General features: G+C 43.8%; 1 protein-coding gene across 3 annotated transcripts in view; it reads right to left on the bottom strand.

Annotated features, from left to right (window-relative positions):
- Nucleotides 1-17,761, bottom strand: part of SQOR (sulfide quinone oxidoreductase) — a 48,133-nt gene that overhangs the window by 12,205 nt on the left and 18,167 nt on the right. For all 3 annotated transcript variants that reach the window (XM_072738421.1, XM_072738423.1, XM_072738422.1), the window contains exons 2-6: nucleotides 14,447-14,697; nucleotides 11,140-11,310; nucleotides 6,319-6,372; nucleotides 3,846-4,040; nucleotides 1,348-1,557 (exon numbers count right to left, since the gene is read on the bottom strand). In XM_072738421.1, the coding sequence (XP_072594522.1) occupies nucleotides 1,348-1,557; nucleotides 3,846-4,040; nucleotides 6,319-6,372; nucleotides 11,140-11,310; nucleotides 14,447-14,680 (864 nt within the window). In that variant the 5' untranslated portion in view covers nucleotides 14,681-14,697. The remainder of the gene's footprint in view (nucleotides 1-1,347; nucleotides 1,558-3,845; nucleotides 4,041-6,318; nucleotides 6,373-11,139; nucleotides 11,311-14,446; nucleotides 14,698-17,761) is intronic.

The raw sequence follows: 17,761 nt of genomic DNA, 5'->3' as shown, positions 1-17,761 counted from the left end.
TAAATAAATAAATAAATAAATAAATAAATAAATAATCTTTAAAAATAAAAATAAAATAAAATACTGTACCTATGCTAAATTTCCTGAATTGATAACTGTACTGTGTTTATGTAAGAGAATAAGGATCTCTTTAAGATTTACAGTACAGTGTTTAGGTAAAGGGCTATGATGTATGATGTATAATTCATCTTTAGATGCTTTGAGAATATATTCTACTATATTCTATACTATTCTATGTGGGGGGGAGAGAGAGAGACAGAGAGAGACAGGGAGAGATCAAATGATAAAGCCAATAAGGTAAAACTCTATAATAAATGAATCTAGGTAAAGGCTATCCAACATACAGTTTTCTTTGTACTGTTTTTATTTTTGCAATGTCTATAAGTTTGAGATTATTCAGAAATAAAAGTTTAAAATTATGACCTTGAGTCATCAGTAACATCTTAAATGATAGTCGATATACACCACTTAAGAAAGGAAAGACGTGTGCAATACATTTTAGAAAAGGCCTGCACTAAAAAGCTTAAAATGTGAAGTTTTGATGTTGAGAAGATAAGTTATTAGTTCATTTCAAAATTCCTTTTTTTATGGGACCCTTCATTCCTCTAAAACTGCTCAATGAATAAAATGTCACTGTGAGCTGTTTTCTCATTGCTAACAGCTCTTGCCAGAGTGACATAAACAAATGATTCTTCCATGTGTGCTTCTCCAGATGCCTTTACATCTTGTTCTTAATCTTCATACACCTCTACAAAAGTATTATTCCCACTTCACAGAAGAAGAACCAGACACACAGAATCCAAGCCCATGTACAGAGGCTCAATTTCTCCAGGTTAGGGTATGGCTCTGCAAGACCTTTCAAGGATGCTGAAGTGTCTCCTTTTGTGCACAGGTAAAAGAGAAGTTTAAAGACAACCTCTTCCACCAGGGGAAAGACACCCCTGTCACTTGTGAACAACCCACAAGCAGGGCTGTTTCTCTGTAAATCAAGACAACCACCAAATCCTCCATTTAAGGAAGCCCTTCAGGAACGTGAAGCAAGACCTGAAGTCATCAAATACCTTTGGCTTCTCAGAGTGACCCCAGGGGAAGAAAAATGGAGATACAAAATAGGATCAAAATTCACTTGATACTAGTAGATAAACTCTCTTCAGCTCGCATGGACACTGCCTCTTACCTCTTTCTCTTCCCCATCCACCTTTTGATCCACCTTGTCCCCTACCATGGCCCTATATGCTCATCATAACCAGCCTCTCCCAGCATAATGATGCAAGCAGGGAGGTGGGAGCCATGGTGATGCCAGCATCTACTGCAGTGTTCAGCTGACAGCTTCACCTCGCCACTCACTGAAATCACTTGGGTCTCTCCAGGTTTGTCCAGATTCTCAAAAACAGCCTCTTGTCTATCAGCTCTGACTTCAATGAGGTTTTGTTTGTAGTTAACAGTGAGGTTCCTTTCCCGGATGATCTCCTGCAGGGCAGCTGCATACTTCTTCACCCCAAAAATTGTGCCAAGGGAAGTGTTGAAAATGATATTGGCCTTGGATCGCTTCCCCGTCTGGGAAAAAAAAAGGAAAGAACAGCAAGAGCCCACATCAAAGCATTGCTTCAGCCACTTTTTTTTTTTTTAAACCTTAGACAAGAATTAAAACCCTAAGAAGAGAGCTCACCAGCTTTCTCCATCACTATGCACTGGTGGGGTGAGGTGTGAACCAATTCACTGCCTCCTACTTGTCTTCTGTCAATGACACAGCAACTAAGTGTGCATTTGATTGACACAGCAACTAAGTGTGCATTTGATTGACACAGCAACTAAGTGTGCATTTGATCAGGGGTTAAAGAGGGTACCATTCAGCTGAAGGCCAGAGAGGGAGGTCAAGTTCAGAGAAAGACAAGCTGAATTGTTTCCTCGTATTCTTATTTGTTCATCCACTGAATCAATATTTCAGGAGGTCCTAGAGTTGGCCGGTGGTGCTCTAGGTGTTGTGGGAACAGCAGTGAACAAAGTTCCTGTCCCATTGGCTCATACAACTCATATTGCTCATAGATTTCAGAGGCTAGGATTCTCCCAGATGCCTAAGAGCTTATAGGGCCAGAAAGAGAAACTTCCTCTTGGCCATCAAAGACTTGGTAGAAAAGATTTTTGCAAAGAAAATTCCAGGTGGGAAGAAATGGTTTTTCTTTTGTTCAGCTCCTTTTAGGATTTGTGCATCTGGTTCACACTGTTTGTCTTTAGAAGGTGGGGGGGGGGGGGGGGGCAGGAGGAGAAGGAGAGAGAGAGAGAGAACCTCAAGCAGACTCCACCCCCCAGCGTGGAGTCTGAAGGAGCTCAAGGAGGGGCTCAATCTCATGACCCTGAGACCATGACCTGAGCTGAAATCATGAGTTGGACACTTAACCTACTGAGTCATGCAGGTGCCCCAGATCCCACTATTTGGAAGAAGTTAGGTGGGTAAAAACCTCAAAAGCCTGTGCCATCCAATAATTCTCATGACCCAGAATGACATTTCTTAGAAACAGAAACAAGGACTTGAACTGTTCCTTAATTCCCCACAGGGTGGGAACAGGGGGTGGCATAGGTTTGCTTAACTCAGGCAAAGGTTTCCTGAGGAGAGTTCCAAGGAAGCATTCAGGTGGCTCTTCCATCCCACCTGCTCCGCCCTTCCTCTCCCCTGTCCTTTCACAGAACCACAGGCTGCTCTGAATCTTGCCACTGCTTCAGGTCCAACCACACTGTGAGAAACGGTATGTGACATCCCACACAAGGGCAGGAGGGCGAGAGCAGCTTCCCTGCAGCTTTGCGCCAGGTGTACTCGAGCTGGACATTGACTCTGACACATGGGATGAGTGCCTAGTGTTCCCACCCAAATATTCTTTCCACCAAGTTCTGAAGTTCTAGGTCAACATTTTTGTTTGTTTGTTTGCCTTTAGAATTGGCATTTTGCAGGGTGCCTGGGTGGCTTGGCTGGTTAAGTGTCTGCTTCAGCTCAGGCTATGACCTCAGGGTCCTAGGGTAGAGCCCTGTGTCAGGTTCCCTGCTCCTCGGGGAACCTGCTTCTCCGTCTCCCTCTGCCTCTGCCTGCCACTTTGCCTGCTTGTGCTCTCACTTGCTCATCTCCCGTCAGATAAATAAATATATATATTTTTTAAATTGGCATTTTGCCTACTGTATTTTTAAAGATGTTTATCAAGAGCTAGAAAATATTCATAACCTTGAACTTGCGTGGCAACAATTCAGGATATTGTTATATAAAAAAATAAACAATGTACAACCAGTTGTCCAACGATATGGAAATATTTCAATAATCTCTAACATATCTCCCCAATAGATTTCTATGTATACATTAAAAGTATGTTACAAAGACTATTTAATACCAAGTAGTACATCTATTTTTGTATAGTATGATTGTAACCATTAAAAAAAAAAAACAAAACAGGGGCACCTGGGTGGGGCTCAGTTGGTTAAGCATCCAACTCTTGATTTCAGCTCAGATCATGATTGTGAGATCGAGCTCGGCATCAGGCTCCACTCTGTGTGCAGCCTGCATAATATCCTCTCTCTCCACCTGCCCTTCCCTCCCCCGACATGCTCTCTCTCAATCAAAACACAACACATGGATGGGGCGGGAAACAGAAGGACACGTCAAATTGGTAACAGTAGCTATATTAAAGTAATTGGGCTATAGTGACTTCTATTTTATAAACTTCCAATTATATAATTTTGTACATACGTAATAAAAATTTCAAAATAAAAAAGGTATTTTAATATGGATAAAATGGGATTCTGGCATCCCTGGATTAGCAGCATCTGCCCTCCTTGTCTCTATCCCTGGGAAGCATGCATACCTTCCTGAAATAGGCTTCTGACAAGTACATGATCTTCTGTGGGGCTCCAGCACACTTTACAGGGGTATTTGGGAAGGTAAAGATGGCATTGCCCTCCTTGAAGTCCTGCAGAGCTTTCCAGGTTTTCTCTACTGTCTTCACTGAGTAATTGGACCCTATTTTGGGATGGTCAAAACCTTCAGGTAAGCCTTTAATCTGCAAGAAATTACACAAAGAAATTATCTTTTAACAAAAGCGCAAATTTGCAAGTGCAAATTTTCTAAGAAAAGTGCAAAAACTCTTGTTGAGAGCCTTCATTCTCTGCCATTTCTGTAACCTCTCAAGTATTTCAGTCCAGTTATTAGCCCACAGTACTCACACCCATCGGAGCAGGCACTTGGGTGAGGGATCTGCTGCAATCAGGGCTGTGGTGCCTGGAGTAAACTGCCAAACTTCAGAATGGACTCAGCCCACGGGAACCCCTGTACCTCCCTGGCCTTCAGACCATGATTTGAACATCTCTCTTCCCACCACCAAAGTGAGGACAAAAAGCCAGCCATACTTTCTTTTTGGAGACGCCTTACTGGGAAGAAGGAGGACAAGCAGAACCAGGACCCATATTGTCAATAATTACAAACGTAAACTACCCTTTATCAGGTTGTACCAAATAAAACTCTTGGTAAAGGCCATGAAGACAGGTAATTAAAAACATGGACTTGGGAACCCCACAGATCTGGCTTAAGTCCCAGCTTTTCCACTTAGAAATGTTGTGACCCTGGGTAAATTACCTAATATCCCTCGGCCAGTGGGTCTCAAAGTGCAGTTTCCTGGGAACTTGTTAGAAATGCAATTTTTCAGGCGCCACCCAGACCTACTGATTCAGAAGCTCAGGGGCAAGGCCAGAAATCTACCTGGCTCTCTGGGTGGTTCTAACGTACACCGAGAGTTTATGTTCATTATCTGTAAAATGGGGGGAAAGGTAACTGCTTCGGAGGGTTGTTGGCAGAAGGATATGAAAGTGCTTAGAAAAATGGCACCTACATGGGAAGTGCCCCACAAGTGGCAGTGTATTCCTGCTAGTAAGAATACTGGACACCAGTCTTTGGTGTTAGAAGGTTCGTAGAGTGCAGTGAAGATGGCATAGATTGAGTTGAGACTCAACTACCAGTTCTTCCAGCAAAAGCAGAGAACCATCAAAAACCAGTCAGTAAGATGGGCTGGTCCTCGGGCGCCCAGGTGACTCTGCCTCTGCCTTTGGCTCAAGTCATGATCCCGGGGTCCTGAGATGGAGCCCCACATCTGGCTCCCTGCTCAACGAGGAGCCTGCTTCTCCCTCTGCCTCTGCCTGCCACTCCCCCTGCTCATGCTCTCTCCCCCTCCCTCTCAAATAAATAAATAAAAACTTTAAAAAAAAAGATGGACTGGCCCTTCACAACCCTCCTAGGCTGTTCTCCTAGACTATAGGACGACCATGCAACACCCATTGCTCAGCTGTCAAGGAAACAGTGCTATGATCTCTACAATGCTCACTGTAAAAAAAAACAAAACAAAACAAAACAAAAAACCACTATTCCTCCGATTACTGACCATGTCTCCTGCTAGAGAACTTTAAATAGTTGTGATATCAGCAGTCTCAACAGCAATAATTACTATTATTATTATCATTATTACTAAACCATCTTGTATTTTAAGGTTTCTGAAATCTCCCCCCATGCTAACAGTGGCTACTTGCTCATGCCTCTGAGGCAGGTAGGGAAATAGGGCGGCTCAGACACAGATGGGGGAGCTGAAGGAGAATGAGGTTGAGAGACCCACCTAGAACCTTACAAAACCAGATAGGGAGGCTCCTGGTCCCTGCCTCAGGTTCTTCTCACATGCCTACTTCCCAAGCAAAATGCACTCTCTGAGAGATAAACAAACAGCTGGTCTCTTATCTCCTTCATTAGTTTTCTCTAGTTTGAACAAGAGGTTGTTGTTAAGGAAACAGGTGCCATAAAGTGGTGACCAAGTTCCTTTTAGGGAAAGTGGTCACAAAGGGCAGTTTATGACTACTCATCCAATTCAAGTTGCTTCCCTTCCTCTGAAGCAGAGGGAGGCAGGGAGAGTCAGAGGAAGAAAGATCGGATGCCCCCTTTGGCTGACAACTCGCTGCAGAGACGCAATGGAGCTAAGGGGAGAAAGAGACAACTCAGTCCTACACAGTGAGGTAGTTTCCTTGGGAATCTAGAAAAGCCTACTGTTTTGCAAGAATCGCCATTAGGACATGGACATGCTAACCTCGGATTAAACCTTAAAGCTAAAACATATCATCATGGATACCAGAATCTTAAAAAAAAATTTTAAAGAACCATAAAAAGACTTCTGAGTAAAGAAAAACTAAAAGAGGATCCCTTAGAACCCCTTGTCAGTCAAAAGGAATACAAAGCAACTAAATGCAGCATTTACTCTTGTCATAAGTAGGCCAGTGTCACACAAAAGTAGTTTAAAAGAGTACCTTCTCATAGTCCAGCTGGATCCCAAGGGCAATAATAAGATATTTGTAGGAGATCTGCAAAGCAAAACAATGGTAGTTTAGACCAGGATCCCAGAAGTAGCAGCCCAAGGGCTAACTCAGCCCCAGGTCCATGTCCCACCACCAGGTCTCCATTTTCTACTCTGGATGTCTTGAGGTCATGGGTGACGGGCAGGAGACAGGGAGGGAGGTATGCTCCCGTTTGCCATCACTAGTCCACCATCTTCTGTTTCTCACGCCTCAGAACTTCACCAGTATTGTATAACCTGCCAGGCCCTCCTGTATTTTTACACAGTGCAGAGGGATACAAAGAAGCCACAACTATTTGTGTGGCCCCTGTGTTAACACTTCCTCATGCTGACGGGTGAGAGAAGCCCTTCCTAATCTTAAAAGACAATCAGCTTTAACATGTATGATGTCATGTGTGAATCCCAAGCAAATGTGACCTGCCATATGGATTGGATCAGTAGTATTGTAAGTGAGAAACTGTTCTTTTGAGGGTCATAGAAAAAAAGGATGTGATATAATGAACCTGATCTTACTTAATGATCTACTTAGAACTTAAAGTCCCCCTCCTTAAATAAGGGTATTGTGATTAGTCCTGCCAAGGGCAAAGTATCCATATTCATCACAAAGGGAATGTGGGTTTAAGATCAGAAAGAAGAAAGGTGAGGCCAGAAAGTGTAAGCAAGAGGGATGTAAAGAAACAGCACTTGCCTGGAAAACTGGAGGTGGAGAATGATCATAATGAAAGTCAGGAGTCCAGCAAAGGGGTAGTGGGTTGTAATTAATTATCACAATCTTGTACTAAAAGGAGAAGCAGAGCAGCAAGACGAGCAGGTCACAGTTGAAGAGAGAGGACTCCAAGACCAGAAAGTGCTCGGCTCAGGCTGGAAAGCCAAGGGCATCAAGTTTCTGCAGAGGTCCAGCCCTGAGATCCAGGAGGCTTGGCTTCAAGGCCACCTCCACAATGAGGCCTTCCAATTCAGTTCCCCTCCCCACAGGCCCCTTCTGGGAGCTTCCTTAGCACAGTGTACATGATGCTTTATAGCCCTGGTTGCATTATGTAGGAATAAGGTCTTCCCTCACAACATTGAATACAGCAGAGGATCAAGGTTAGGTCTCCTTTATATTCCTGGAATCTAGCATAGTCACAAAACTAAAGTGAGGAACTCGGTAATATTTGTTGGATGGATGGATGACTTCAGCTGTTTGTGAAATATGTAACTTATCAAAGTGGACAGATCATACACACGTCTTCCCGTGTATGATTTGCCTATCCATAGAAAGCTGTGCCCTGAATTTCCTTATTCCATGGTAAAGTGTACCAGGCCCATTAACTATGTGACTGAACTATGTTGAGTCTTCAAGGTATATGAGGTCAGATGGGACATGGGGTCTGGGGGTGATGATCTACAGGCAAAACACGAACACAGTCAATAAGAAAAATCTCTGGTTTGTGTGTGCCCTGATTGTTTAATTAGAGTATAATATTGATTATTTTTAAGAACTAGTAACAGACAAGCTTGACATCGTGGAAAAAAAAATCATTAAGGGAGAATAAACCCTAAAAGAATAAAGAACAAAAAGAAAGCCTCAAGCCTTCTAAATGAATTCGTCTCCAGGCCAGATGATTTAAATTCTAAGGAATTGCAAAAACTTGCAGACAAGACTTTGGAGCAATTACAGAGAACAGTGCAGACATTTCCAGAAGGCCAAATAGGGGCAAGTATTCTAATTTTATACAGAGAAGTGGGGGCAGTAAACCCGGATACTAACCACCTAGTAAATAGGATGTTCCTCCACTGTAAATTTCCGGGCTCATCTACTAAACAAGTGTCTCTTGGTAACTTAGGAAAAGAGCACCAACATAGATTCACAGATTGCAAACTGCTTTCAGTCAGTAGTCAAGAACTATGGGGGCACACAGTGGATACTTAATAAGTTATTTTCTTTTCCTTTTTTCATATGTTCTTTTAAAAATAGTAACAGTAAAATTTCCTGAGCACTCACTTTGCAGGGCATTGTAATAAGTCCTTCACATTTTGATTCATTTAATCCTCAAAACAACCCAATGAGGTAAGTAATACTATTACTCCCATTTTTTAAAAGATTTTATTTATTCATTTGAGAGAGAGAGTGAGCAGGAGGAGAAGCAAAGGGAGAAGGACAAGCAAACTCTGCACTGAGAGCAGAGCCCAATGCAGGGCTCGATCCCAGGACCCTGAGATCACATCCTGAACCAAAAATCAAGAGTCAGATGTTTAATCGACTAAGCCACCCAGGTGCTCCTTATTAGTCCCATTTTATACAGATAAACTGAGAGACAATTTGCTCACAAATATTTACTGAGCACCTTCTATGCGACATATCGTGCTAGGTCCTGGACATACAACATTTAACCAGAAAGACACAGTTCCTACCCCTCCGAGAACTCAGTCTAGTGGGTGAGACAGGTATTATCAGATAACCACACAAATAATTACTAAATCACAGAATGCTGTGATAGTGTCAAGGGGGAACCCAACCTAATCTAGTAGGTCAGGGAAGGCTTTCCTGAAGGGCTATTTCTCATCTAAGATGAGAGAGGGGCGCCTGGGTGGCTCAGTTGGTTAAGCATTTGTCTTCGGCTCAGGTCATAATCCCCGAGTCCTGGGATCAAGCCCCATGTTGGGCTCCCTGCTGAGCAGGGAGTCTGCTTCTTTCTCTCTTTCTCTCTCAAATAAATAAATAAAAATTTAAAAAAATAAGGTAAAGATGAGTAAGAGTTAGCTAGGAAAAGAGGTAAGCTCAGCATGTGCAAATGTCCTGGGGAAGAAGGAGGCTGAGGCATTTGAGGAAATGAAAGGAAAGTGTGCTGGGACAGAACAAGAGACAGAATGGAACCAGAACCAGGTTAAGTCTGGAGAATAATAAGGGCCAGTCCACACAGAGCCTATGGGACATACTCCAAACATACCCCTGTGTCGGGGAAGAGTCAGAGACACACTGAATCTGGATTTCAGCAATGCCTTCAATTCAGTCTTGAAGAAAGAGTAAAGTACTAATTAAGAATGGAATAATTTTGGTAAATTTTTGGCAAAAAATATTTTCTAAAGAATGTTGATTAATTTATGCAAGCTAGAAAATGTTCTCTAGGGACAGGTATTCAAATTAAACCCTTGAACTTAAATGAAGCCATCACGGATAATGACCAGGGGGGGAAAATGCCAATTGGATGACAGAATCATAAATCCACAAGATCAGGGCATGTGGGTGGCCCAGTCAGCTAAGCATTTGCCTTCAGCTCAGGTCATAATCTCAGGGTCCGGGATTGAGCCCTGTGTCAGGCTCCCTGCTCAGCAGGGAAGACTCCCTATTCTCCCTCTCCCCCCACCCCTGCTCATGCTCTTTCACTATCTCTCTCACTCTCTCAAATAAATAAATAAATACAATCTTTTTTAAAATAAATAAATAAATCCACAAGATCCAGGCCAACTGGGAAAATGAACCAAAACCAACAAGATGACCTCTCCCATGTAGATTTCTAATATCTGGCTATAGCACACTTTTGCTTAATGAAATCCTAAAAGAAAGTCCTGCCAGTTTACACCAACTTCCTTCCTCCCCAGCCCTAAAACAGGACACTTGCAACTTTCGTAAGAGTCTGAGCCTCAGGACTCAGAACTGAGAACACCTACCAGTGCCTCTCATTTCAAGAGATGAGACAAGTTTATGATTCTTGAGATGTGCATGAACACAACCACAGAGGGCTCTAGACTATACATGTAATAAGAAAGGATCTAATCAAGGAGGCAGGCACTGTTGTACCAAAGAGGTGATGTATATTGTCAGAGACAGGTGTCCCGGCCCCAGGAACAGTAGACTGGCAAAGGAAATAAGCCCCAAAGCTCAATCTTGTCAACTGAGAACAATCTCCCATTTAATTTTGTCTGCTCTCATGGAGATGCTGGAAAAAAGTAAATCCATTAACAGGGGAGAAATAATTTTTAGGTATTTTATGTATATATATTAAAAAATATATATATATATATCCTAATCTACATATATCCATATATTACATATGGATGGAGAAAGTCTGACTTGACATTGAATCAGTCATATGAAAAGAAGACCCAAAAGTTTGAACTGACCTCAAGCCCAGCATGAATCAGCAGTTGTGCTGATAACAGTTGCTAAAAAGGCAAATGCTAACTCAGGCCATATCCAGTTGTGGGAGAGAACAGTCTCAGTCTATTCTGGGCTGTTCTGTTAAGCTGCCTACTCTTTCAGGCAGCCTCTTTCATGAAGGCGCTATCAAGCCAAATGAGGTCCCAAGCAGGGTGGAGAGATCAGCAAGGGGACTGGCGACCTTGAAACAGGAGAAAGTTCTGAGGAAAGTGGAGCTACAGCCCAAATCTACATCAAGAACAGATGTACACGGCTGATAAGAGCCATCTTCAAATAGCTGCAGGGTTCCTCCACAGAAAAGAAAAGATATTCTTGGCCACACTAAAGGACAAAACAAGGAACAAGACAGGCATTGAGGCCAAAAACACCCTGGGGGCCCAAGGAAGAATACAAAAGAGCCTATGAAAAGGTGGATTCTGACTCAGGAGAGCCAGAACTTTCATAGAACCCGTCTAAAACAATGGAGAGCGACCAACCGCTTGTTGTCAGAGAACTCTTTGACCCTGAGACATGTAAATACAACCCGTTTTAAATTCAGTCCCTCTCCCCATATGCCCCAATTCCAATTACTCTGCTCTATTTATTTTCATTAACTCTCGCTGCCTGCTAACACCAAAGGACTCCAACGCTTACCTCCTTGCCAGTGTCTGTGTGGATGCAGTTCTTGTCTGGATTCAGCTCAACCACTCTAGCTTTGATCCATTCTACACCAGACGGTATCACACTCGCAGTGGGACGGCCAGATGAGGATAACTGCTTGGCACCAGCACCCACCAGCGTCCAGATTGGCTGGTAGAAATGTCTCTGAGAAACAAAGTATTTGAAGATTCGTTTCAACGTGAGACTGATCAAAAGGGTCATGGTTAAAGGTACACAAGCTAGACTCTCAATTACACGCTCCCAACCCAAGGAGCATCACATAGAAAAGCCTGAGATGAGTCTCCCCCATCCCCACCTATTGGTGTCTCCCGTTGTGTTAAGCTCTGAAGGGCAGACACCTAACATAAGGAAAAAAAAAAAAGCAATCAACTATCTTCCGTGACTATATTATTTATTGCTCAAAGTTGATTGGATGCTTAACATGTTACACACACACACACACACACACACACACACACACACTGGATACATTTATGTGCACAAAGAAAAATTAAGCTGAGCAGCTTAAATATGGTTCCTTAGAAGCACCTGGAGACTGCTGTAAGTCTGGAAAGTTTACAACCTATTTTGAAGAGCCTCAAAACTTCTTGAACTTCCAACTGTGTTTCCCAAGCCCACTGCAGACATTCCTTATCAGCCCTAGTACCCTCTCATCTCCTTTCTCAGAGGCTTTCCACCCAAAGCCAATAGGCACCGGATCCTACACCATAATGCCAAATTTCCACTATTTCCTAAAATTCTCTTGCTTCAGATGGCCCTCTCTTGATCTAAGTTAATTGTGAACATTCTAGACTCTTGGGCAAAGGGCGAACTGGTCTAATGGCCTCTGGGAATCCCCAAACCCTCGTGGAGTGGCCTAGGGGATCAAGAACCCTCAACACTGCCAAAATGCCTCAAACTGGCTGGACAGAATTGCCAGCCGCAGAGAAGTTAAAGAGGATACCAAAAAAATGGCTTTGCAATCTCCCTACAGTCAATAATGGATGTGATCAAAAATGAGGGAGGCAGAGGTCTCCAGTGGTGAGAACTCATTGATTTCAAGTCCATCTTGAACAGAAAAAGGAAAAAAAACTCAAGCTCAGATTCTTTTTTAGACTACAAACAAGCATCAGCTCCACCAATCACTAACCTAGACACAGGAAGCAAAGTACCAAGTAACCTGACACCACCTTTGAATGACTTCTGTCCTGCACTTCCTCACGGGGAGGGACAGCCAGGACTTCGGCCTCCCTAATTGCGCCCAGTGCCTCAGAAGAGCCCTTCTCGTGAAAAAGAGTAGCCCGAGTGGGAGAACTGCCCATGGGGTACCTACAATACACCATAGCCCCCACAGAGCTCTCAGACCAGTGCCATTTAAAATGCTGACTCTGAGGCACCTGGGTAGCTCAGTTGGCTAAGCGGTCTGATCCCAGGGTCCTGGGGGGGAACCACGGGCAGGGCTCTCTGCTCAGTGAGGAGTCTGCTTCTCCCTCTGCTTCTGCCCCTCCCCTTGTTTGTGCTCTCTCCCTAAATTAAATAAATAAAATCTTTAAAAAATAATAAAACGTTGACCTTAGTCACTCTAAATAGGAAAATGATGGAGAATGCATCCTCTACTCTACTCTCAGATCACAGCACACCAGTCTAAGACTAAGCCCCAGGCAGCCTCATAGGGGACCAGGGAGACTTCTCGAAAAGGAATGTGCTTTTCTTGACCCACCCTCTCCACCAAACAGGCCCTGGATCTGTTTTGCTTCCCTCCACAGACACAGCTCCCAACTGGTACACACCTAGTTCCTTAGGGAAAATTAGTCAAACCACCAAAAGTCTGGAACATTTTTTCTTTTTTTAAAGATTTTACCCATTCATGAGAGATGCAGAGAGAGAGGCAGAGACACAGGTAGAGGGAGAAGTGGGCTCCCTGTGGGGAGCCTGATGCAGGACTCGATCCCAGGACCCAGGGATCACGTCCAGAGCCGAAGGCAAGTGCTTAACTACTGAACCACCCACGTGTCCCTGGAATATTTTTTTCTGAAGCTACTGGATCATCTTAAAATGTTTTGCATAAAATAGTGCCTTACGAACACTTCCCAGATTCCTTCCTGGTACCTCTACCTTTTTCTGCTTTATAATCTGTTTGAAATCCCTTACACTTAAATTTCTCAAACCCACTAGCACCTTTCCCAGAGGCCTCCCTGCCTCTCACCTCATCACCCATTCTCCAGACTAGAACAGAGGACGGAAAGTACGATGGCCATTGATTTTCCTCTGGACTTGAGGTTGGATTTGGGAGGCCTTTGTGGGTTGAACTTTCTCTCCCCAAAAGATATGTTAAGTCCTCACCCCAGTACCTGTGAATGTGATCTTATTTGCAATAGGGTCTTCACAGATGTAATCAAGTTAAGATGAGGTTATGTTGGATTAGAGTAGACCCTAAATCCAATGGCTGATGTCCTTAAAGAAAGGTATATGAAGGGGCATCTAGGTGGCTCAGTCAGTTAAGCATCTGCCTTCTGCTCAAGTCATGATCCTGGAGTCCCAGGAAAGAGCCTCATGTTGGGCTTCCTGCTCAGCAGGGAGTCTGCTTCTCCCTCTGCCCTACCCCACTCGTGCTCTCTCACTTTCTCTCTATCAAATAAATAAGAAAACATTAGAGATACCAGAGAGAGGGCCATGTGAAGACAGAGGCAGAGGTTGGAGTGCCTCCAGCTACAAGCCAAGGAACACCAAAGATTGTCCACAACCCCCAGAAGCTAGAAGAGAGGCATGGGACAGATTCTGTCTCCCCTCCACAGCCTTCAGAGGGAGCATGACCCTGCTACCATCTTGGCTCTGGGCTTCTAGCCTCCAGAGCTGTGAAACAATAAATCTATTGTTTTTGGCCACAGTCTGTGATCATTTGTTATGGCAGCCCTAAGAAATGAATACAGAGAAGAACATAAAAGCCTAGATCTGGGGGCACCTGGGTGGCTCAGTGGTTGAGCATCTGCCTTCAGCTCAGGTCGCGATCCCAGGGTCCTGGGATCAAGTCCCCCATCAGGCTCCTCTGGGGAGCTTGCTTCACCCTCTGCCTGCGTCTCTGCCTCTCTCTCTCATGAATAAATAAATAAAATCTTTTAAAAAAAAAAAAAAAAAGCCTAGATCTGTCCTCTCTCTCTCTCTCTTGCTCCTGCTCCCTTTCCTCATCTTCCAATCCTTTTTGTGCCCAGGAGAAGCACTCACCTGGAAACATGACAGCACAGCGCCTGACAGCCATCCACACCCTATCCCTGACACGGATGCTCCAAAGGGGGGCACTTACCTCACTAGGCTCCACAATAGCCACGTTGTCGGCACCCACTCTCCTCTTCATGCGGGCAGCCATGGTGATCCCACCACTGCCCCCACCAAGCACCAGCACCTCATAGTGGTTCTTGGCTGCAAGGCTGGCACCTGTGTGCAGCTGAAGCGGGCCAGCCTGCTGGGTGCCCAGCCTGAGGAAGCAGGCAAAGAGCCGGGCTCGAGGGCCAGACACAGAAGTGGCCAGGGGGGTCATCTTCAGGCTGGATCAGGCTAGAAAGGAACAGACAAGGCTATGAGCAAGTAGGGACCCCCATGGGACCAAAGCAATTTCTTTCAGGGAGGAAGGGGAGGCTGGCGTCCGACCAGCTCTAGCTGGCTCCCATCATCTGCTCTTAAGACCATCTTTCCACCTGGCTGCGGTCAAAAGTCTCCTGGGAACACTCTACTGATCATTAACAATCGGCTAAGCTTTCCATTCCTCCCTTCCTCCTTCTTTCAGGACACCTGGGACTTCGTTTGAACTACGTAGGCCTCACCTGTTAAGCTCTCTAAAAATTTGCCCATACTTATCCTTGTCCATCCATGAATCGAGGGCATCCTGTGGTTTATCCAGCTGCCACCCATTCTCCTCTCAGGCACCCTCTGTAACCGTTTGTCTTTTTAGTCCATCAAAGATATAGGAATCCACAGAGAAACAACTATACAATTCCTGGCACCCCAGACCTAGATGAGACGGAAACATTCCTAAGAAACCCACCACCTGCAAGTCAGAGTTCAGACCAAGGTATTTAGGGCCTTGGACCCACTCAGAGGAATCCTGGCTCTGCTTGCCCATGGACACGCAATTTAATCAAATCACTAGCTACACGTAAGCCAAAGCCCTCCACACCCTTGGTAATTTCAACTAGATGATAAAAAAGCCATAAAAGGAGCCCTGCCTGGTATCATAAAGTCATATTTTATGTAAAGAATCTGCACATGCTGCTGACCGGTCTTTTATTACACCTAACTCAGTAAACAATCTCCCCTTCTCAGTGTCTCCCAGAGACACACTTTACCTTTAGGGAAATGTGTGTCTGTGCTGAGCAATTAGTGCTTTGGCAGTGACAACGTGAAGGCTTCTCAGAAGCTGGCCCTGGCTTCACCCCATTCACAAAACTGACCTTACACCTTGGATACCATCTACTTGCATAACTTGAGGGTCCAGACTCAATATATCACCCTCTCTGGGTATTTCACTGCCTCAGATTCCACCATTAAGTTCAGTCCTGTGGGTTCAATAATGTTCTAGGAACCCTTTATTAAAATGCAGGCACCCAGCTGGGTGACGCTTCTAGGTCACTAACTTCTTAATAGGAAAAATTTAATTATATGACTTTTTCCCCCCAACTGAAAAAGAGGAAGGGGCATCTGGGTGGCTCAGTGGTTGAGCATCTGCCTTCGGCTCAGGTCATGATCCTGGGGTCTTGGGATCGAGTGCCGCATCAGGCTTCCCCTGTGGAGCCTGCTTCTCCCTCTGCCTGTCATGAATAAATAAATAAAATCTTTAAAAAAAAAAAATTCTTCCAGAGTTTTTGCACTCCCAACAACTTCCTCAGTATTTCAGATCTGAAAAAAAAAAAAAAAAAGAAAAAGAAAAAAATTCAGATCTGAGGAGCCAGGGGAGGTGGGAGGGTAGGATTTGGCACCCACAGTAAATGGGCCCGGCTCATAAATTGTAGCTACAAGTTTAAAATCAGTCAACCCTTCTAGAAAATAACATTTCTCATCCGTTGACCATGTGTTTCCATTTCTGGGATTCCAGGCTAAGGGAATAACCTCTCCTGCTAAAGAAAAAAAAAAAACCTTTACAAAGATATTTCTCACATTTTCATTCCTAATATGGTGACCCCCTCAGCTAACTGGTTTGTGGATAGGATCTGATTACATCCTGGTTACAGAAAAAAACACAAGCTTACACTGGCCAGGGAAGGCTCAGATCTCTGACTGGTTTAACCAACACTAATTTATTTTTTTATATTTTTTAAAGATTTTATTTATTTATTCATGAGAGACACACACAGAGAGAGGCAGAGACATAGAGGGAAAAGCAGGCTCCCTAGGAGAAGCCTGATGTGGGACTCTATCCCAGGACCCCAGGATCACATTCTCGGCCAAAGACAGATGCTCAACCACTGAGCCACCCAGGTGCCCCTAACCAATGCTAATTTAGGACTGATTCAATGGGGCAGAAATAGAGGTCTGAATGTCAAAATATCAGGGGAGAGGTTAAGTAAAGTATAATTATACCCGATAATGGGTGATTTTTATTTCTTCTGCCTTTCTATGTTTTATAAAATGTCTACTACAGACATACATTAATGTTATAATAATAAAATCTTTATTTTGATAAGTAGCATGTCTTAAGTCCTTTACATAAACATTCAATTTGGAAGTTGGACACCATCATCATCCCCATTTTACAGATGATAAAATTGAGCCAGGGAGCAGCTAAGCGACTTCAAGATCAAATAGCCTGTAGGTAGTGAGTTAAGAATTGAATCCAAACACTCTGGTGCCAGAGCCTCTCCTTTATACCACTGTACTCTCCCATCTCTGTGATCTTTATCAACAACAAAACATTGCCTATTGATAATGTTAAATTAAAAAATCCAGATATATTTTCCACATTATCCAGGAAAGGGCAATTATTTTTTTATGGTACTGACACCTGTTAATGTTTTGATATAACTATAATTGATTTTTCCTCATCTTTGTGTGTGCTTTTCTCAAGTTTTCTTTAATGAACTCTAGATTTTACATTTTAAAAATCACTCAATTTGATCACTTTTTAAAAAATGATTGAGAAGGGGCACCTGGGTGGCTCAGTGGTTGAGTGTCTGCCTTTGGCTCAGATCATGATCCCGGGGTCCTGGGATCAGGTCCCCACAACAGGGGCCCAGCAGGGAGCCTGCTTTTCACTCTGCCTGTATCTCTGCCTCTCTGTCTCTCATGAATAAATAAACAAAATATTTAAAAGTAAAAAAATACAATGATTGAGGAGTGGAGAAAATCATCAAGTAGGATATTGCTGTTTGGGAGGGAAAGAAGGTTGTTTTGTTTTGTTTTTTTTAAGATTCCTTTATTTATTTGAGACAGAGAGGAAGCATGCATGCACATACATGTACATACACGAGTAGGGCAAGGGGGAAGGAAAGGAGTGAGAGAATCTCAAGCAGACTCCCCACTGAGCATGGAGACTGACATAGGGCTTGATCCCAAGACCCTGAAATCACAACCTAAGCTGAAATCAAGAATTGGAAGCTTAACCAACTGAGCCACCCAGGTGCCCCAG

The sequence above is a fragment of the Vulpes vulpes genome, chromosome 15, assembly GCF_048418805.1.
Source record: "Vulpes vulpes isolate BD-2025 chromosome 15, VulVul3, whole genome shotgun sequence".
In the NCBI taxonomy this organism is placed as follows: Eukaryota; Metazoa; Chordata; class Mammalia; order Carnivora; family Canidae; genus Vulpes; species Vulpes vulpes.
Note: the sequence above shows the minus strand (reverse complement) of the source record. Positions and strands in the feature narration are given on the sequence as shown.